At 44.8% G+C, this 20,295-nt stretch overlaps 1 protein-coding gene across 2 annotated transcripts in view; it reads left to right on the top strand.

The window, feature by feature from the left end:
- Positions 1-20,295, top strand: part of ELOVL5 (ELOVL fatty acid elongase 5) — a 72,627-nt gene that overhangs the window by 29,935 nt on the left and 22,397 nt on the right. For both annotated transcript variants that reach the window (XM_060235105.1, XM_060235110.1), the window contains exons 2-3: positions 14,222-14,288; positions 16,026-16,213. In XM_060235105.1, coding sequence (XP_060091088.1) covers positions 14,231-14,288; positions 16,026-16,213 — 246 coding nt within the window. In that variant the 5' untranslated portion in view covers positions 14,222-14,230. The remainder of the gene's footprint in view (positions 1-14,221; positions 14,289-16,025; positions 16,214-20,295) is intronic.

Here is a 20,295-nt window from a genome sequence, read left to right as displayed (position 1 = left end):
CTTAGAAGGTAGTGTCCACTTCACAGGTTCGTTATCATAGCTCAGAGCTTCATTGTGGTGGTACCTTGGAGGGCCAAACTGTACATGCTTTTGAGGACAGCCTATCTTAATTGTAAAAAATACATATGTGGCTATCCTACTGCTTTTAAGGATTTTTAAAACTCCATTTATAACTTGCCTGTCTCCACAGTGGGTGACCTAAAGCGGGTTGCATCATTCTCCTCTCCTCCATTTTATCCTCACAAGCCACCCTCTGCGGTTGGTTAGGATGGGAGTGTGTGATTGGCCCAAGGTTACCCAGCAAAATTCTATGGCAGAGTGGAGATTTGAACCTGGATTTCCCAGATCCCTGTCTGGCATTCTTAGCACTATACTATTTTCTTGTTAGCACATTTTGGATAATTAGGAAAGCTACAGCTTCCCAGGTATGTCACTCACTGGTCCAGTTTACTACATAGGAATTCTCAGCCACTTGATCATGTTGTCATGACCTTTCCTCCCCCACCCCTCCTCTTACAGTTGTGTGAATTTCCCCAGCTTCATGTCACACTTATTATACTATTTCATTACAGTAAAGCTGCAGCTTCAAGTAGATATTAACTGTGAAAGAGAACCCCTTATGCCTGGAGCAAATACAATGATATTAAAATACTTTGTTTGAATTGTCATGTTTCCTAAAATGCTTTATCTCTTGAACTTGTTAACAGTAAAGGAAATTTTCCTTCTTGTCTCTCCCTTCTTGTCTCTTATTAAAAAATTAAAATTAACCTTTACTTGTTTGCTAAAATGGTTTATTTACTTCACTGACTTATTGTGTGTGACACCACATTAGAAGGCTGGGCTTAGACATCTCAGTCCCTCTCTCAAAAGGCCAACTATCACATTTTTTTCTTTTGCCACCTTCTATCACTGTTCTGGTTGATGTATTTCTGTTACTATTTGTACTTGGTGTTCCCTGTACTTGGCAACTAGCCTTAGCCTCTCCTTTTAGGACCAAGATATCTATCACAAAGAAAGCAATGTCCTACCAAGAGACCAAAATGTAAGATAATGTCTCAAGCTAGACAATAACATTTCTTTTTTGGTTTTGTTGTTTTTGTCTTTGGGGGTGTAGCGGTCAAGAGAAGGTAACAAACAGGCTTCCTAAACCAGATTCATTATCCATCTGCTGACAATAAATGATTGATTAAAATGAAGCCACTCAGGAAATAAGCGTTTTGGTTTTCAAAGGAGAAAGTACCTTGGGGTAGGGATGAGTGGTAGAAAAGAACCAGCGAGGCTAGGGTGTGGGATGGGAGATTAAATATACTATATTCATGGTCAAAGTTACTTGTGGGGAGGCCAATGGGACCACCTTACACAGAAATGTGTGTCCTGTATCTTCTGCTTCAGATGTTGTCCTGACCTGTGAAGGAGTTATAGTAGAGAAGGCAGAAGCAGAAAAGTACCAGCCTGTAGAACCTGGGCTTACAGTGAAGTACATTGCTAGGAAAAAAGGGTGTCACCTCACTGTGCCTGCTGACCTAGAGAGCAAGCCATATTCAACTTAGTGTGACTTACTTCCTGCAAACATCTGTAATACCGTGGGTGAAAAGAAGCAAAATTCTAAGCATGGGAGCAGTGATGTAGATTTTGGGGGGAAATTTGAATTTGAAACATTTCTGAAAAATATTCCAGAAAGAGATCTGGTTCAAAATTGAATTGTTAAATAGTGTTATCAAAAGAAGGCAAACACACCATGAACAAGTCTGGACCATAGAAGCACTGGGCTTGGTCCATACTTCATATGTAGCCCATCTAACATGATTGATCTTCCGCACAACAGCCTTGACAGTTATATTTGCATATGTGTGGCACAGCCTTGACAGCTATATTTGCATATGTTCTGCTACCCAGCCTGCCCCCTCCCTCTCTCTCTTTCTCTCCCTCCCCCTATGCCGCACATATGCATGTGGCATGTATTTGCATATGTGTGGCTGAAAATTTTCCACCAAAAATACAGCATTGGAACATTTTCTGTCTCACATCAGAGAGTGGGAGAAAGCTATGTTCTCTCAATATTATTGTATCATGTTTGTTAAAAACAAATGGTCACTGAAACGTCTTCCGCTTCCAGTGAGATGACCCCAGATTTTATCTAGGCAGGTCTCAAAAGGTTCTTACAATATGGTCAATTAAAATTTGAGACTTGACTTTCTGTAAAAACTACAAGAGTTTATTTATTTCTATATTTATACCCCACTTTTCTCCCCAGTGGGAATGCAAAGCAGCTTCCAACAGTGTTCTTCCCCCCTAGTTTATCCTCACAACCATCCTGCGAGGTAGGCTAGGTAGAGAGAGTTACTGGCCTTAGGGCTGTCAGTTTTCTTTAACAGAATGGGGGTTTCATCTTGGGTTTCTTCGTGTTTCTTGTCTTAGCAAAATCTGGTAAAGCAACCCCCCCCCCCCCCCGCTCCCCATTACAGGGTATTAACTTGCTTAGCATATCTAGTGGATGGTCTTTCTGTTGATGCAATTTTAATTCTATGTGTACCTGTTGGATTTCATGGTCCCTTGGTGTTTCTTTTCATACCCTTCTATGTAAAGTTACATCATTGTGAAGATCCACTCATTGAAGTAAATTGTAGTCCATGAAAGCTTATCCTGAAATAAATTTTTGCTAGTTTTTAGGATGTTACAAGAATCCTGTATATTTTCGCTGCAGTGGGCTAAATCAGCTGCCTCTTTGGAAGTATGTATAAAATAAAGTTCTGGAGTCATTGTTTTCTGTTGTCTGATGCCTGACCCTCAAAAGGGAAACAGGTCTGTATTTCACTGCAGAAGTTCTCTGTTCATAAGAATGACTGCTGATGGGAAATATTGCTTTTTGGATTGTTGGACTTTTGGAGTGTTGGTTTACTGCCTTTTGGAGTGTTGGACTTTAGAATTTTAGTGGCTGGAAGAAGAGGAGCAGTCTGAGAAGTGCAGGGTCTAGGTTTCTTGGTAGTGTGGCTGAGGTTCAGGATTTCATTGAGTGAGGATTTGGCATCAGGTCCAGTTTTCAACAGCAGGGCCCATATATCTTTGATCATTGCCCTCATGACGCCTGCTTTCTTCAGCTGCAAGGCTGCTAGAATGGAATGCTTCTGAACTCTGTTCACCAGAGCCATTCCCCAGCATATCTTCAAATAAAAATGTATTGCAGTATTAAAAGGGGACTCACTTGCAACATATTCTTTATCTTTACTGCAAACCTTATTCTCCCCCCCCCATCCCCCCATTAATTGGCAAGGTCACTGACCAATTGAGCATGGGCAGTCAGTTGCTTGTTAACAGAGTACCTTGAAATTCAGATGGGTATCAGAGGGTCCTTAGCAAGCATGCTTTCACAAATTAAAGGGAGAGTACCATAGCAAGGCCAGAAGGTACAGATAAGGTTTTCAGGTCCGACTCAGGAAATATCTGGAGACTTTGGGGGTGGAGCCAGGAGCAAGGTTGTGACAAGCAGGATTGAACTCCAAAGGGAGTTCTGACCATCACATTTAAAGGGACCATGCTCCTTTTAAATGTCTTCCCTTAATGGAGGGTGGGGGCACTTTCTTTTGGGGCTTATAGAATTAGACCCCTGGGGAGGTGGGGTTTGAGGAGAGGCACCAGGATGCTATGCTGAACATTTGGTGTCTCTGCCTTAAAAAAGAGCCCCTCAGATAACCATGGATCAATTCTCCATTCTGCCTTATGGAGACAAGTGCCCAGTGAACATTCAACACATACACAAACACACATACTTTCTGAAGTGGAGAGGGAGGGCCTCCAAACCAGGGGATTCCCCGCCCCTAACTGGGAATTGGCACACCCTAGTTACAGATCAAATCTGTTCTTGCCGGACTGGTTCAGTTTTCAATTCACACACAAAAACTGCACAGGTGAAGAACCGATAATGCCTCTCCTTTGATCATGTGGCTTCTGATAACTTTTCAGAAGTCTCCTGCTAGGGCAGTTCACCATCACCATACCTTGCAGTGAAGTTTACTGTGACTAATTTCAGCTTGCTTATTTTCCCATTATAATATTTTGAACTTATGTCACAATGCAATAATTGACTAGGATAATTGTTAAAGTAGAATTGTGTGTTTGTGTGTGTATGCGTGTGTGTGCTGGGCTTATCTAAGCTCTGATTTCCAAGCTGCTTGCTACAGCTCACAGTTCAATTTCCAAGTTGAGAAAACACTTTGGTTGCTGTGTTCTGACTGAGCCAGTTAAGCTACTTGTAATAATGAGTCTGCGTGGCAGGCATGGGTTCCAGGCTTTTCGTTCCCTTCCTAAACTGTATAATGCATCAGGCTGGGTGCCTCGCCCTTTTCTTTTTGTTCATTTTCAGTGAGGTGGCCTCCTTCTTTCCTTTTAAACTGTGGTGTCACCTCAGGCCAATGCATTGTGTGCACATTATGTGCCATCAAGTCGTTTCTGACTTATTTGGACTTTGTGAATTAATGACCTCCAAAACATCCTATCATTAACAGCCTTGCTCAGGTCTTGCAAAGTGAGGTCATGGCTTCCTTTATCGAGCTTATCCATCTCATGCTTTTCCTGCTGCCTTCAACTTTTCCTAGCAGTATCGTCTTTTCCAGTGACCATTTTCTTCATGGCTGCAGTTTCCAGATTTCTTGGTTTCAGATTCCCTTTTGTTTGATGAAATGCACTGTAGTTATTACACAAGTCTGTAACTATATATCTGTTTTTCAAGCCTGGGCAGATCTGTGGATATCTAAATCCACTCCAAGGAGATTTTTCTCCAAACTTCAGTTTCAGTTTTCAGTTTCAGTTTATTTCAATTTATATCCCGCCCTTCCCAGGGCGGCTCACAACATATAAGATCTAACATAAATTTTAGATTTAAAATACATCAAGTTACAGCAGTTAAAACAATAAAATAATAAAACATATAAAACAAGCGATCTATCAGAACACTACACTACAACCTTCTATAGAGTTTCCAATGCCAATTAGTTATAGGCCAGCCGGAAGAGGGCTGTCTTACAGGCTCTGCGGAACTGGCCAAGCTTGGGGAACCCTTAAGGTTTGAAAAAAAATCTAAAAACAATAAAACATACATTGGGGGATTTAAATCCCTCTTGGGAGGGGGGAGATCTCTGCCCACTTGCAGAGAACATACTAGAAGGCGGCCCTGCAGCCAGCACAATGTCACCTGGGGGCCCTGACACAGTTGCTGTGACTCCCAACTCCTAGGCCTCTGCTGCAGCTCCCACAGTGGGGAGAGAAAAGGGGGGGGGGGGTCTGAAAAGGGAATGGGGAGGGAGGATTGCTGGAGAAGGAGTGGTGGTGGGAATGGGGGGAAAGGAGGGAGATTCTTGAGAAGGGATGAGGGAAGAAAGAGGGGGAGAGATGACTTCCAAATAAGGGATGAGGGAGGGGGGAAGATGGACATAGAAGGGTTGAAGGTGTACAGGGTGGGCTGTGGGGAGATTGATAAATAAGGGAGGGAACAGAGAGAAGGAGAACCTAGAGAAAGGAGTGAGAAGGAAAGAAAGGGAGGATGCCCCTCCCAACTTGCAGGTCTCTGCTTGTACACAACTAGTTTTGTCAATCTAATGTGAATTGGAAGCTTAAACTACCTTACCTTAGGTTATGCAGCATGTGACTTTGGTTAACTCATCACTTGAAACACAGGGCTGCCCCATTTGCAGGAGGTAAGTTTTGCACCTTCTGGGCAAACTCTGCTTCCCCTCCCCACCCCGTCTTCACCAGACTTTATTTTTGAGTAGACTTTATTTTTGAGGTTCTTTATGAAGCTGAGCTTGTTTGCCATCTCCTAAGGCTGGTCTGACGCTTCATTTTCTTTTATAAAGCATGTTTTCTCTCCACTGTTTGTTTTTCACTGTGAAGTTGACTGTTCCAGTGAAAGAGCCTAACACAATGACCTGTCAGTCAACACTGAACACAGTCCAGTTTGGAGAATGGGGAAAGTTACCACATAATTGACAGACCGGCCAGTGCTGTGAAAATCCAGTTTACCTTTGAAAGCAGGTTCCTGGAAAGCCTAATCCTCAGAAGAATGTCGTATGCAGTGAAGCAGTACGGCTGCTTTCACCGTGAAGCTGTGAATGTATGTTGTGTATTTAATGGTGGAAGTTAGGGAGGGTTTAGTATGCCTGCTTACATGTTCCTTTTAAATTTCACCCCATTTTCTTACATTTACAGATATAGGCCTGCCACTGGTTGTAGTTTTGGGTCTTTAAGGGAGGCTCAAATATATGACATTCTTGATATACAAGTAAAAATGTAAAGCTAGTCCCCTGTGCAAGCACCAGTCGTTTCCGACTCTGGGGTGACGTTGTATTTCCAACGTTTTCATGGCAGACTTTTTACAGGATGGTTTGCCATTGCCTTCCCCAGTCCTCTACACTTTACCCCCGGCAAGCTAGGTACTCATTTTACCAATCTTAGAAGAATGGAAGGCTGAGTCAACCTTGAGCTGCTTACCTGAACCCAGCTTCTGCTGGAATCGAACTCGAGACGTGAGCAGGGCTTGGACTGCAGTACTGCAGCAGTCCAAGCTCTGCTCATAACCTGAGTTCACAAGTACAAAACTATAAATGAACAATATTCCCTATAGACCCAAGCATGCAGTCAGAGTTTTTGTAATTAAAATAACAAGTAAACTAGATCTTTTAGTGTAAATATATATTTCCTTCAGGCTTGATGATACCCCCCCCCTTACATTTTACAGCAACTGCAACTTTTAAGAACATAAGAGAAGCCGTGTTGGATCAGGCCTATGGCCCATCCAGTCCAACGCTCTGTGTCACACAGTGGCCAATAAATAAATAAATAAATTTTATACACACACACTGTGGCTAATAGCCACTGATGGACCCCTGCTCCATATTTTTATCTAACCCCCTCTTGAAGCTGTCTATGCTTGTAGCCACCACCACCTCCTGTGGCAGTGAATTCCACATGTTAATCACCCGTTGGGTGAAGAAGTACTTCCTTTCATCCGTTTTAACCTGACTGCTCAGCAATTTCATTGAATGCCCACGAGTTCTTGTATTGTGAGAAAGGGAGAAAAGTACCTCTTTCTCTACTTTCTCCATCCCATGCATTATCTTGTAAACCTCTATCATGTCACCCCGCAGTCGACGTTTCTCCAAGTTAAAGAGCCCCAAGCATTTTAACCTTTCTTCATAGGGAAAGTGTTCCAACCCTTTAATCATTCTAGTTGCCCTTTTCTTCACTTTTTCCAATGCTATAATAGCCTTTTTGAGATGCGGTAACCAGAATAGCACACAATATTCCAAATGAGACCGCACCATCGATTTATACAAGGGCATTATGATACTGGCTGATTTGTTTTCAATTCCCTTCCTAATAATTCCCAGCATGGCGTTGGCCTTTTTTATTGCAATGGCACACTGTCTTGACATTTTCAGTGAGTTATCTACCACGACCCCAAGATCTCTCTCTTGGTCAGTCTCTGCCAGTTCACACCCCATCAACTTGTATTTGTAGTTGGGATTTGTGGCCCCAATGTGTATTACTTTGCACTTGGCCACATTGAACCTCATCTGCCACGTTGACGCCCACTCACCCAGCCTCAACAGATCCCTTTGGAGTTCCTCACAATCCTCTCTGGTTCTCACCACCCTGAACAATTTAGTGTCATCTGCAAACTTGGCCACTTCACTGCTCACTCCCAACTCCAAATCATTTATGAACAAGTTAAAGAGCATGGGACCCAGTACTGAGCCCTGCGGCACCCCACTGCTTACAGTCCTCCACCGCGAAGACTGCCCATTTATACTCACTCTTTGCTTCCTATTACCCAGCCAGTTTTTGATCCACAAGAGGACCTGTCCTTTTACTCCATGACTCTCGAGCTTTCTAAGGAGCCTTTGATGAGGAACTTTATCAAAAGCTTCCTGGAAGTCAAGGTAAACAACATCTATCGGGTCTCCTTTGTCCACATGTTTGTTCACCCCCTCAAAGAAATGTAACAGGTTAGTGAGGCAAGATCTTTAGGACCTCATCTTTACAGTAAATCAAGAGTGTCTTACATGCTTTCTTGGAAATAACTCCCATTCATCTCCATGTGATTTACTTCTGACATGAAATGTTGAGAACTGCACTGTAAATCTAGTTCCAAATAGGTACCCAGGTCAGTCTATAGCAGCAGAATAAAACAGGAGTCCAGTAGCACGTTAAAGACTGACAAACTGTGTTCTAGCATAAGTCTTCATTAATTGAAAGTCACTTCATTAGATACTTTGAAGAGTTCATCGATTAGGTTGATGCTTGTATATTACAAAAAAACCCACCGTAATCAGTTCACTCAGTAAATGAATTCATCCATTCAGAATAAACCGATTGCCTTTTCAAATTGGACCTTATTTAGAACTTGTCTTTGTGTAACATCTCCCTCCCCTTTCTGTTGTGAATATAAAATTGTCACTCTAATGGATATACATTTGAATGCATCTGGTTAAGTGAGCTCTGATTCACTTCCAGTGAATTACACGAATTCGCAAGAGAGCTCTGATCCGCGCTGGAATACATTTTGTTAGTCTTTAAGGTGCTACTGGACTCCTGTTTATTGTGCTTCTAAAGACTGACCTGGCTACCTATCTGGAGATAGATTTACAGTGCAGTTCTCAACATGTTCCGTTGGAAGTGAGTCATAATAGGAGTTACTCCCAAGAAAGCCTGTAAGAGATTGGAGCCTGTAAACTGGAAGAAAACTGGTATTTTTTTCCTCCCTCCCCCTATGACTTGGATGAACAAAGGCTGTCTTTAATGACAGGAATTAATATGTTGCAGAAAAAGAGAAACGATTTCCTTGTATCTGTAAAGCCTTCATAGTAACAATAGGTCTAGTTTTTCTTTTGTAACTTTTTTCAGATGAACTGTGATTGCACTGCAGCAAGAAGGGAGGAGAGAAAAAATACTGTATTACATAGGGTTGCCAATCCCCAGGTGGGGGCAGGGGATCCCCCGGTTTGGAGGCCCTTCCCCCACTTCAGGGTAATCAGAAACCGGGGGGGGGGGATGTCTGCTGTACACTCCATTCCCTATGAAGACTGATTCCCATAGGGTATAATGGAGAATTGATCCACAGGTATCTGGGGCTTGGGGGGGGGGCTGTTTTTTGCACTAAATTTTCAGCACAGTATTCAATGACTCTCATCAAAGTACTTTCCCAAGTTTCAAAAAGATTAGAGCAGGGGGTCCAGTTCTGTGAGTCCCAGAAGAAGGTGCGCTATCCTTCATTATTTCCAATGAAAGGAAGGCATTTAAAAGATGTGTGGTCCCTTTAAATGTAATGGCCAGAACTCCCTTTGGAGTTCAATTGTGCTTGTCATGATCTTGCTCCTGGCTCCGCCCCCAATGTCTCCATCCCCAAATTCCCCAGTTATTTCTTAAATTGGACTTGGGAACTCTAGTATTACATGACCGCCTGCCTTTGTTAGGGGATCTTCAGCAAGAAGCTTGTTGAATGAATTTGTCTTCTGATTTGTGGAAAAGATAGAGTAGTAGCTTTGGTTTTCCATCCTTCTTTCCTTTTCTGTCTGTCCTGTAGAATGTTTTACAGTGCTGTGTTAAAAAAGGGCGGGGGGGGGATATACTTTCTAGAAACATTGCTATTAATAGATTTGTCTAGCGACAAGGTAAAGATTGATGAGCTTTTTGAAAAATATATTCATTTCTGCCTTAATCCTTTTTGTGCCAAAGAAGATTGTGGCCTGTTCTCTGGCAGTATTAGACGATAGCCCAATTGATTATTGCTTGTTCATTCCACATGGAGATTCAGATAGCAAGTAGGTGGTTCACCTTGGGAATATGCTGCATCTCAGAGTGTCTAATTACAAAGGAGAGTTTCTGTTTCAACTGATTTTTTAAAATGCTTATTATATATGTACAAGTGGTTTTTTCAGATTGAAAATGGCTAACAACTAAGCATCTGCATTTTTAAAAAGAAGATAGCTGTGTTGGGCCATGGAAAAATCTGAAAACCAACACCATAGAATAGTTTTTTATGAAAACAAAGCACAGTAACACAACTTGGTGTGCAAGCCTTTGAGTTCTCTAGAACTCTTCATCAGTCTAGGTGTCAGAAAAACCAAAATAATTGGAGGGAGATCTTTCAGATCATAATTTGAAAGCTTCTCTTCCAACATCCTGTGTAGAAATGTCGTGGTTTCAGTGGGCACAGGGTGTGGCTGACTGTTATCAGGTTGCACCATTGATGTGTTGTCAGGATCTAGAAACAAAAGAAAGCCGTCCAGTTAAAAATAGAATAGCCAACAGCAGATCAAATGTCTTGCCAATGGTCATGGCCTGAAAGATACACGCACCCCCTCTGTTTCTTTGACTTCTGACTTGAGGAAGTGTTTTGGAGAGCTCAAAAGTTTGGACATAGTGTTGTGATGTTTTGTTTGGCTTTAATAAAAGTTATTACACATCCTGGAAATGGGATTCCAGGGCCTTTTAGTTGTATGCAGTTTTTATTGCCACACCCTGCATTTCTTTCTATTAGTAAATTTAGCTGTCATTCTGCAAGTATTGACACACATTCCTGGAGGCGGCTGGATCTTGACATGTACCTGATTCAAGTGTGGTTAGGAGCCCTGGAGGTTGCACAACACTGTTCTGTCCAGTGTGTGGCTTGTCTTGTACTGTGCAAAGCAAGTGCACATGTTGCCAGAGGCAAAAAGCTTGAGCATGGACATCATCCAGCATTTCTGCGTAACGCAAAGAACAGCAAGGTGGACACAGGAGTTGCAAACCACCTTGGGATCAGTGGATGGAGGGCTTTCTTTGTTAGGCAGAAATGGATTACATCTTATAAAAAGGGAGTTATGCTCATTACTTCCTAATAATTCATTTTGGGTGTTCTGAGCAAGGCACGGCATGATGAATTCAGAATAGTAGAGTCATCCAGAGGTGCATGCTGAAGCTCACTTAATGAAGATTAGTTATCTCTTCCTTCCAGCAGTCAAGGTTGTTAAGAGAATATTTGGCTTACAGACAAGACCCAGCAGCTATGCCTGTCTTTTTGCCGCCGCTCTGTGAGGAAAGCAAGAGTACAGGACAGTATGCATTTTACCATCATCACCACCACTTAGTTCCAGGAAAAGCTACTTGCCCTTCAGATGGGGTGATCAGTCCTGCAATTTCTTTCCATGCCAAATCACCTCTGAATGTCTCTTGCTTTGAAAACTCCATGGGGTCACCATAAGATGGCTATGATTTGATGTCACTTTCCACCACCACGAAGCCCCCCCCCCCCCCGCGCACAGTGTTTAAATGGTTGTGTATGTTGCTGTATAATGTAATAGCTGATCAACCTACCTGTGACTTTCCTGAGGCAGACGGCTTCTCGGTGCTGTTTTGCAAGTTTCTTTTAACTGGATATTCCAGGGGTTGAACCGGAGATCTTTGTGCAGTGGGATGTGCTCTATCCCTGGCTGTGCCCCCACTTCAAGTTTGGAATTTGCTACTGAAGTGCAACAGCTGGTAAGCTCTGCTGACAATAGGATCTGTGAAAGAGAGAACTAGCTGGGTGTAGTCGTTAGCGTATAGGACTAGGACACGGGTGGGGAACAGTGGCTCTCCAGATGGTTTTTGCCTACAACTCCCATCAACCCCAGCGATTGGCCATGCTGACTGGGGCTGATGGGAGTTGTAGGCGAAAAACATCTGGAGAGCCGCTGTTCCCCACCCCTGGACTAGGACAACCCAGGTTCAGATCTCCCCCGCCCCATGCCACAGAGCTTGCAGGGTGACTTGGGGCCAGTCGCTTTCAGCCAGGGCTGGATTAACAATTAGGCCAAGTAGGCACTGGCCTATGGGCCCCCATGCCCTTAGGGCCCCCAGGCTGGCTTTCCCCCCCAGTTTCTCCCCTGCTTGCAGCTCACCCAGCCTGCACCTAGCAACTGAGCCGCTCTTTGCCTGACTTGCCTGGTGCGGCTGCTCCTGGCATTGTTGCCAAGTGTGTCTCTCTCTGCCTCTCCCCCATAGCTTTGTCAAAGAGGCTTTTGGGAAATTGCCTGCAGGGGGTGGCAGGGTGGGCACTCCGACTCTGAGATAATTTGTAAGGGGTCCCCCAAGATTTTGACTGCCTAGGAGCCTCCACAGGGTTTAATCCGGCACCGCTTTCAGCCTTAATCTACTTCACAGGATTATTGTAAGGATAAAACAGAGAAGAGGAGAATGATGTACATTGCTTTGAGCTCCTTGGAGGAAGGGAAGGATAAAAATGTACTAGAGAAATGTATCTCTTTCTGAACTTCTGCTGTAGAAATAGGCAGCAAGGAGGCTTCCCATCCATAAACAATGGAAAGCAGCATAATAACCAAGTGAACTGTGTGCACAGTCAAGAGGTGTGGTCTTTGCTTGCCAAAAGAGGCTGGGCCACATTTGCCAGAAAGCAGAGGAGGAACCACGGCCACTGTATGCCATGACTTGTTCTGCTGCATTTGACTCATTTAGTAGTGGGCTGAGCATAAGATTTGTTGAAGTGCTGTTAAATCCCTGTTAAAATGAATTACTGCCTTGTTTGAAGTTTTACTGCCCATTGACTTAAAGGGACTCCAAGGTTATTTAAAAACTTGGGCGGGGTATTTGGGAGAAGAGAGTCCCCCATAATTAGGTTTTTCCTTTGTAGCTACAACTAGTCATAATACAAGCTACTGCAGTTTCAGTTTCACATTTGGACTTGTGTAGACTTTATTGTTCCCTATTCAAGGAGGGTGGAGGGAGGCAGCTTGATTTTGACGCCTTCAGGATTGTTTTCACTGTTTTGATAAGATTTGCAGTGATCGCTGTCATCTCCTTAATGAGTTCCGTTACAACACAATGAGCCATGGCTTACAATGGTCTCATTTACTTTTTTGAATTCTGGCAGGCCTTTTGTCATCTTCCTGTAGTTATCAGCTGCCGAATGCAAGCATATTAATACCAAAATGCCTCACACATGAAATACTGAGCGCTCCTTAAAATATCACAGATTTATAGGGGAATGTTTGCATAATGTAATGTCTTGTGGCATTTTTAGAAAGTCATCTTTCAGCTTCTTATACACATGCATATTAATGTAGGACAAAGCTGGGAGAGCAGAAGTCTAAGCGGAGTGTGTATTTCTCTCCAATGTATAGTTGTGTAACTGGCCTTTTAGTGTCCTGTGTGAAACAAATCTCCCAATTTTCTGTATGTGTCATGTGTGAAATGCATGCACGTATCAGGTATTCTGCTAATAGCAGCATTAATAAGAACATTAAAGGCAACAACAACTGAATATGTGACAAAATAAGCCCTGTTTGGGTGGTCAGTGTGGACAGAGGAGACTAGACTGCACCTGTTGTCCCCAACTCCAATTTTCCACACACCCTCCCCCCCCCCCAAGGAATTGAGCAGGAGGAAAAAATGGCCTTCACATAGGGTTGCCTGGTCCCCTCATCAGGCCATCGATGAATTTGGGGAGGCATTCTGGGAATGGGTGGCATGTTACATGATGTTCTTATGTCACCTGGAAGTGACATCATCACATTGGTGACATTAGGGGTGATGTTCTAATTTGGGGTAAAACTGGCATCAAACCACAGTTTTGCAAAAAACCAGAGCATCGCTGTGGTTGAATGTATTCATCATGTACCATCCTGTTCTGTCAACATGTATAGAGCATATGTGATTTTGAACAACTAAACAAGAAAATTGTGCTCCTGCATTTCATTGTTATGGTTCATTGGAATGTTTCAAATGGTTCAGATGAGCCTGGGATATTTGGGGGGGCATGTGTGTCCCTTCCCCCAGAGGTTGCTGCTGGGTCCATCCCTGATGAATCCTCCCATAAAAGCCAAAACAACCTTTAAAAGGGTCCTGCCCCTACATCTACCTTTTACTGACAGAACCAAGGTTGAATGATGGCAGTACTGTTGTGGTTGCCTAGCAACAGCTACTGAGGGCATTCATTTCTGAAAGCTACAGACACTCCTTTATCATTGGAGGGGGTTTAACCCTCCCAATATATCTGTCTTGTATTTCAGAATTTTCTGCAAACTTGGACATTTTTTCAGGTTTGTAGGAAAACCTGTCTTGTCTGTTCATGGCTCTAATCTCTGTATTTGAGTACACATAGATTTGGCCATCATGAGAATTATGTATATATTTTAAATTTCATCTTCAACAAAAGTTAACATTCAGTTTCTCTCTTTCCCTTCTGCAGGTTTTTACAATGGAATCCCTGGATAAAACAATCAATAGCTATCTGGATGTGTGGCTTGGACCAAGAGGTATGCAGTTTTTTTGGGGGGATTCATGGAACCACTGAGGGCCTGAGCATATTGGACTCTGCAAAATTTGCAACACAGATATTGCACCATGGTAACTTGAACTGAAGCACAAGGGACTGTTGGTCCTTGCAGGTTTATCTGAGGAACTATAAAGATGTGCTTCAGGACTGTTGGTTTAAAAAAATGGATTGGATCCTGCAATTTCCTTCTAGGTAAACAACCCTTTTTCAACACAGCAATCCATGTGTGGGCCAATGATTTATTCTGCCATGACCTTAACCACTAGGCAGCAAACAGGATTATTTTTTTTTAAGTGAGACTACTTCAAGAAACTTTCCAAAACAAAACTGGGAAAGCAGTTTTGCCCCACTACCCAGGATGCTTTACATCCTAGGATACTTAAATCCACTGTGCTCCTCTGTCAACATCTCAAATGAAGATTGCATCAGCAGAGTTGACAAAATTTTGAGTCCATGTAACTTCGCCAGCCACCAAGGCTGAATTTCTACAGTAGGGTCCCACTGTTGATGTATTGATAGGAAATGCTTACGTGCAGGAGCTCATTTATGGGAGCAGCTTGTTGAGCAGATCCATACATGAGCGGCCTCAAGCCTGGCATTGCTGCTTAACAGCAGAAATGGAAACAAAAAAATCATAAGCGTAATGTTGCATTAGTGATGCCTGAGATTTGTATGCAGGCTGGCAAGGCCATAGCTCTGTGGTAAAACACATACTTTGCATGTAGATGATCCCAGGTTCGTTGTCTTGCATCTCATTTGGTAAGAGGGATGTGATCAGAAGCTCTTCAGTCTGTGGCTTTGGAGAGCAGCTTCCAGTCACAGCAGATTATATTGAGTAAGGAAGACCAACAGCCTGGCTCTGTAAAAAGCAGCTTCATATATTCATAAGCTTAATCTTTGAATTGGATTTTGCCCACAAGTTTCTTAGTGTAGATACCCAAAAAGCTGTAAAGTGGAGCTATTAACAGCAAAATCTTAGATTTCTTTTTTTAATCTCTTGTATAAAACCATGGAGTTCAAACTGTGTGGCTTTGTTCTGCAATCTAAAAAAATTCAAAGGGATTGTTTTGAAAAAAATCTTAAATTCATATCCCCGCCTGAAACCTGGCAGTTTTAACTGTAGAATTCAATAATGTTGTGCATGTGAAAAATTAAACAGTGAGCCAGGCACCTCTGGTGGGAGTCGTATCCGATAAGGCAGAATACTGCTCATATTTTGGAAACCTGATGCAGAGATTGTGGTATGGGGAAGAAGAAACAAGAGACTGAACAGGGAACTTTGGAATAAATGTTCCTGGAATCAAGATTTGGAGATAAATATGAAGGCTAGTATCCCGATGGGAAAGCAGCATTTTGTAAAGGGAGCATAATTAGTTGTACTTCCCTTAGCAACAGGGCAATTAAATAAAGCCACACTACATGTGGAGGTTGTTGTGTAATTCCAAACAATCGACCTTTCTAATTGTATTTACCAGCTGCTTATTCCCTCAGCTTTTGTTGCCAAAGCCTTGCTAAGGGGGGGGGGGGGGGGGCACTACAGTTCATACTCCTCCCTCCCCTGTTCTTGCGTTCTGGTGCTGGAGTAAATCAGATAGCTCTGCAGTTGGTATATCCATATATGTGGCCACCATGCCCTTCACAATGACAAATATTTTATTAGTCTTACAACATTTGTAGTGCCTAAACGCAGTAACTTTGTCTTTGTGTTCATTTTCAGATCCCAGAGTAAAAGGGTGGCTTCTCCTGAGTAATTACACACCTACCTTTATTTTTTCTGTCTTATACTTACTGATCGTATGGTTGGGACCAAAGTATATGCAGAACAGACAGCCATTCTCATGCAGGGGTATTCTAGTGGTCTATAACCTGGGACTTACGTTGCTCTCCCTTTATATGTTTTATGAGGTAAGAAAGAATTGGTGCTTGTGTGTGATGATTTTCATCTGTGTTGATCCTTTCAGTAAAAGTTGTGTTCTTTTGACAGAGAATGAGACAGTTTTAAGGTATTTGTTTTGAGTTTTGTATGATTATTCCTTCACACAACACATTAGCAAATCAGAACAGGATTTCTTGGTAGGTGGTGGGCTCTCCTTCCTTGGAGGTTTTTAAACAGAGGCTGGATGGCCATCTGACAGCAGTGCAGATCCTGTGAATTTAGAGGGTGGTGTTTGTGAATTTCCTGCATTGTGCAGGGGGTTGTATTAGATAATCCTGGAGGTCCCTTCCAACTCTATGATTCTATGATATCAGATGCAGTCCAGTCCAGATTATTAGGTAATCTTTTTGTGAGATTCTTTAATGGAAGAGAGGGGAAAATGTCAATGTTGACGCTGTTTCCATGTAAACTGTCCAAACAATGATCATGTGGAGTCCTCCATGCCCAGTTAATGCATGTGTATTCATCATTCAACTTTTAACATCCAATGATTTCTTGCATGTAGAAAAACTCTATTATAGTCCCCCTTTTTTAAAGGGATAGCAGATCACACTGCTGGCTGCAAGTCATCTCCGTATAAGAGACCAGATTATACTCATGTGTGAAACAGCCTTTGGCATACGAAAAGAACTATTACAAGTGGTGATATGGAAACAATGCTTGAAATATACAAGGAAACAAAATCACAATATTATTTTCAGAAATTTATAAGTTGTATTCTGTGCCTAACTACAGTTGAAGCAGCGCACCAGGCTTTAAAAATTGACATAGTCATACATGAGAAGCTTCCTGTTAACAGGAAGTGTGTCATGGAGGGCATCACATTCATCATGGTGAAGTTCACTTCTTAGTTGCAGCATTTTCATAGTGGCTGTTAGATAAAACTGAGAGGTCTGTGAAAGCTGCTTCCCACCCCCCGCCCGGTCATCCCTTATTAATTTGCTCATATCTAACAGAACTGAAAGAGAGCAATTCTAAGCAGGTCTACTCTGAATTCTACTAAGGTCTATTCAGTAGGGCTTACTCCCAAGAAAGTGACCTTAGGATTGTACTGAAAATGTACCAAGTCTGATGCATTAGAGAGAGTGAAAAATATGGAAAGACTTATATTGCTCAAGAATTGCGAAGGAGACCCATCTTAACTATAGTGAAGAGGGGATGCATTCCCACATAAATTTGTGTATAATTCCTTAATTTTCCATGGGCATTCATGCTAGCAGTTATGTCATGGGTGCTGGGGACCCTGTAGAGGAAGTTGAGCCTGCAGCAGAAACTGTGCCCCTGCCACCTGCACCAGTGCCCCTGCCTCCTGCTGGAGAAGATCCCAGCCCCCCTGCCTCGCCCTCTCGGGTGGCGCGTGTGCGTGACCGCCTCCGTCAGGACCTCAGGGATCGGAGGAGGGCGGCACGCTCACAAGCAAGACGCTCCCTGAGCCCTGAGTTTTGAGAGGATTCTGGCCCTTCTAAGAGCAAGGATGCTTGAGTTGCAACAGGATCCTGGCTGCCTCTCTGAGCCAGCAATTAGCCCAAATGGGCAACAGCCAGCAGAGGGCTATATAGCTGTAGGCTTTGGGAGGAGGCTTTGTGGAAGCAACTAGTCATCTACCTGACGTCCTAGCATCCACTTCGGCTTTTGACTTTGGACCTCCTGACCTTGGCTTGACCTCTGGACCCCCTGACTACGGCTTCTGAACCTCGGACCTACGATACCCGGACAACGATTTGGCTTTGGCACCTTGGACACTCTTGCTCACCGGTTACAGACCTTGGACTGCCCCTGGACTTCGCCTGGCCTGGCCCCAGCTCGTGACAGATTGCTTCCACCCACACAAACACCCATTCCACAGGATGGATGCTGAAGCAAGTGGAACCGCAGGACTACTGGCTGCCCTCCAAGCCCAGGTACAGCAGCTGACACAGGCAGTAGTGCACTTGCAGCAACAGCCTGCAGCCAGTGCTCCAGCCAAGTGCCCAGTTCCCCCACCTGACAGATTTGGGGGTGCTGTGGAAGAATTTCCTGCGTTCCTGGCACAGTGTCAGCTGTACTTTGAACTAAGAGCACGGGACTTCCCCAATGACAAGACGAAGGTGTGTTTTATCATTAGTCTGTTAAAGGGGCAGGCGGCCAAGTGGGCCACACCCCTACTGGTTGGGTCCTCTCCCCTACTGACTGATTACCAGGGGTTTGAGGCCCACCTGTCTGCTGCCTTCTCCAACCCAGTCCAAGCAGCCACAGCCAACCGGAAAATCAGGGCCCTGAAACAAGGCCAGTCCTCGGTGGCTCAGTATGCCACCGAATTCAAGCTCCTGGCCCAAGACTTGGCGTGGAATGAGGCTGCTCAGATGGACCAGTTTACCGAGGGGTTGGCAGAGGAAGTCCTGGACGAACTGGCCAGGGTGGAGCGGCCCCCCACGCTCCAGGAACTTATCACCCTCTGCCTCCGCATCGATGGCCGCCTGGAAAGTCGCCGCCAAGCCAAGACCCGAGGGCGCCAGCTCCCTGCGCCATGCCACTTGGCTCCTCTCCCATCCCCAGCTAGTACCAGAGACGAGGGTGAGCCTATGCAGCTTGGAGCTGCTCGACCCCGCCTGACTCCAGAAGAAAAGGCCAGACGCCGCACGCAGAACCTGTGCCTTTACTGCGGCACGGCAGGCCACTATGCCTCTGGCTGCCCTGCTAAACATCGAATACCCAGACCTACATTGCCACCGCCGCCAAAAGGCCAGCCCCAGGCGTAAGTGGACCCTCCAGCCTGGGGCGACTAGCTGGGTCCTCCGAACAACAGGCTGATACCCCGGGCCCGTTCCTGCTACCAGTCAAACTCCATCTGCCCGATGGACGCTGGCTGTTCGTGTATGCCATGCTGGACTCGGGAGCGGCCCACTGTTTCATAGATGCCGCCTTTGTAAAGCAGCACCAGATCCCAGTGCAGCCAAAAGAGATTCCGACGCTGGTGGAGGCTATTGACGGGCGCCTCCTCCGTTCTGGCCCCGTCACCCAGGAGACCTGTCCCATCACCTTCCACGTCCAGCAGCACCAAGAACAGCTGCAGTTTGATGTCGCCCGCATGCCTCACTTCCCGCTGATTCTAGGCCTTTCCTGGCTGAAGCTGCACAACCCCATCGTGGACTGGGCTCAGCAAGAACTACGCTTCCGAGACCCATGCCCCCATCTGACTCCTCCCACCACTCTAGCAGCCGGCATCCCGAGTGGTGGTCCTCAGCTCCCTCAGAAGTATGCAGATTTCGCCGATGTCTTTGAAGAGACAGGAGCAGATCAGCTTCCCCCTCACCGACCCTATGACTGTGCCATTGATTTGGTACCTGGGGCACCACTCCCGGTGGGGCGTCTGTACCCAATGTCGGAGCCTGAGTTGGGAGCTTTGCGAGACTACCTGGACAAGAACCTGAAGCGCGGATTCATCCGACCCTCAACTTCTCCCCTGTCTGCTCCAGTCCTCTTCGTGAAGAAGAAAAGCGGGGAGCTCCGGCTGTGCAATGACTACCGGGCCCTGAACAAGATCACCATCCGCGACCGGTACCCTCTACCACTGATCCCTGAACTCTTGGATCGTTTAAAGGGGGCCCAAATCTACACCAAGCTGGACCTCCGCGGAGCGTACAATTTGGTGCGCATACGGCCCGGAGACGAATGGAAGACCGCGTTTGGGACCCGATACGGGCAGTACGAGCACCTGGTGATGCCCTTCGGATTGACCAACGCCCCCGCTGTCTTCCAGAGGTTCATGAATGATGTATTCCGGGACCTGCTCGACCGCTTCGCGATCATATACCTGGATGACATTCTAATTTACTCCCGCAATCCTGCCCAGCATGCCGAGCACGTCCGCCAGGTCCTACAGCGCCTACGCGCCCATGGCCTCTACGCCAAGCTGGAGAAGTGCAACTTTGACCTGCGCTCCGTCGAGTTCCTTGGTCACATTGTGTCACCACAGGGAATCCTCATGGACCCGAAAAAGGTGGAAGCGGTCCTGACCTGGCAGGCCCCTCAGAATCACAAAGACCTGCAGCGGTTCCTTGGTTTTGCCAAC

The sequence above is a fragment of the Heteronotia binoei genome, chromosome 1 (genome assembly GCF_032191835.1).
Source record: "Heteronotia binoei isolate CCM8104 ecotype False Entrance Well chromosome 1, APGP_CSIRO_Hbin_v1, whole genome shotgun sequence".
In the NCBI taxonomy this organism is placed as follows: domain Eukaryota; kingdom Metazoa; phylum Chordata; class Lepidosauria; order Squamata; family Gekkonidae; genus Heteronotia; species Heteronotia binoei.
The sequence above is the reverse complement of the archived record's forward strand: the minus strand, read 5'-3'. Positions and strand labels throughout refer to the sequence as shown.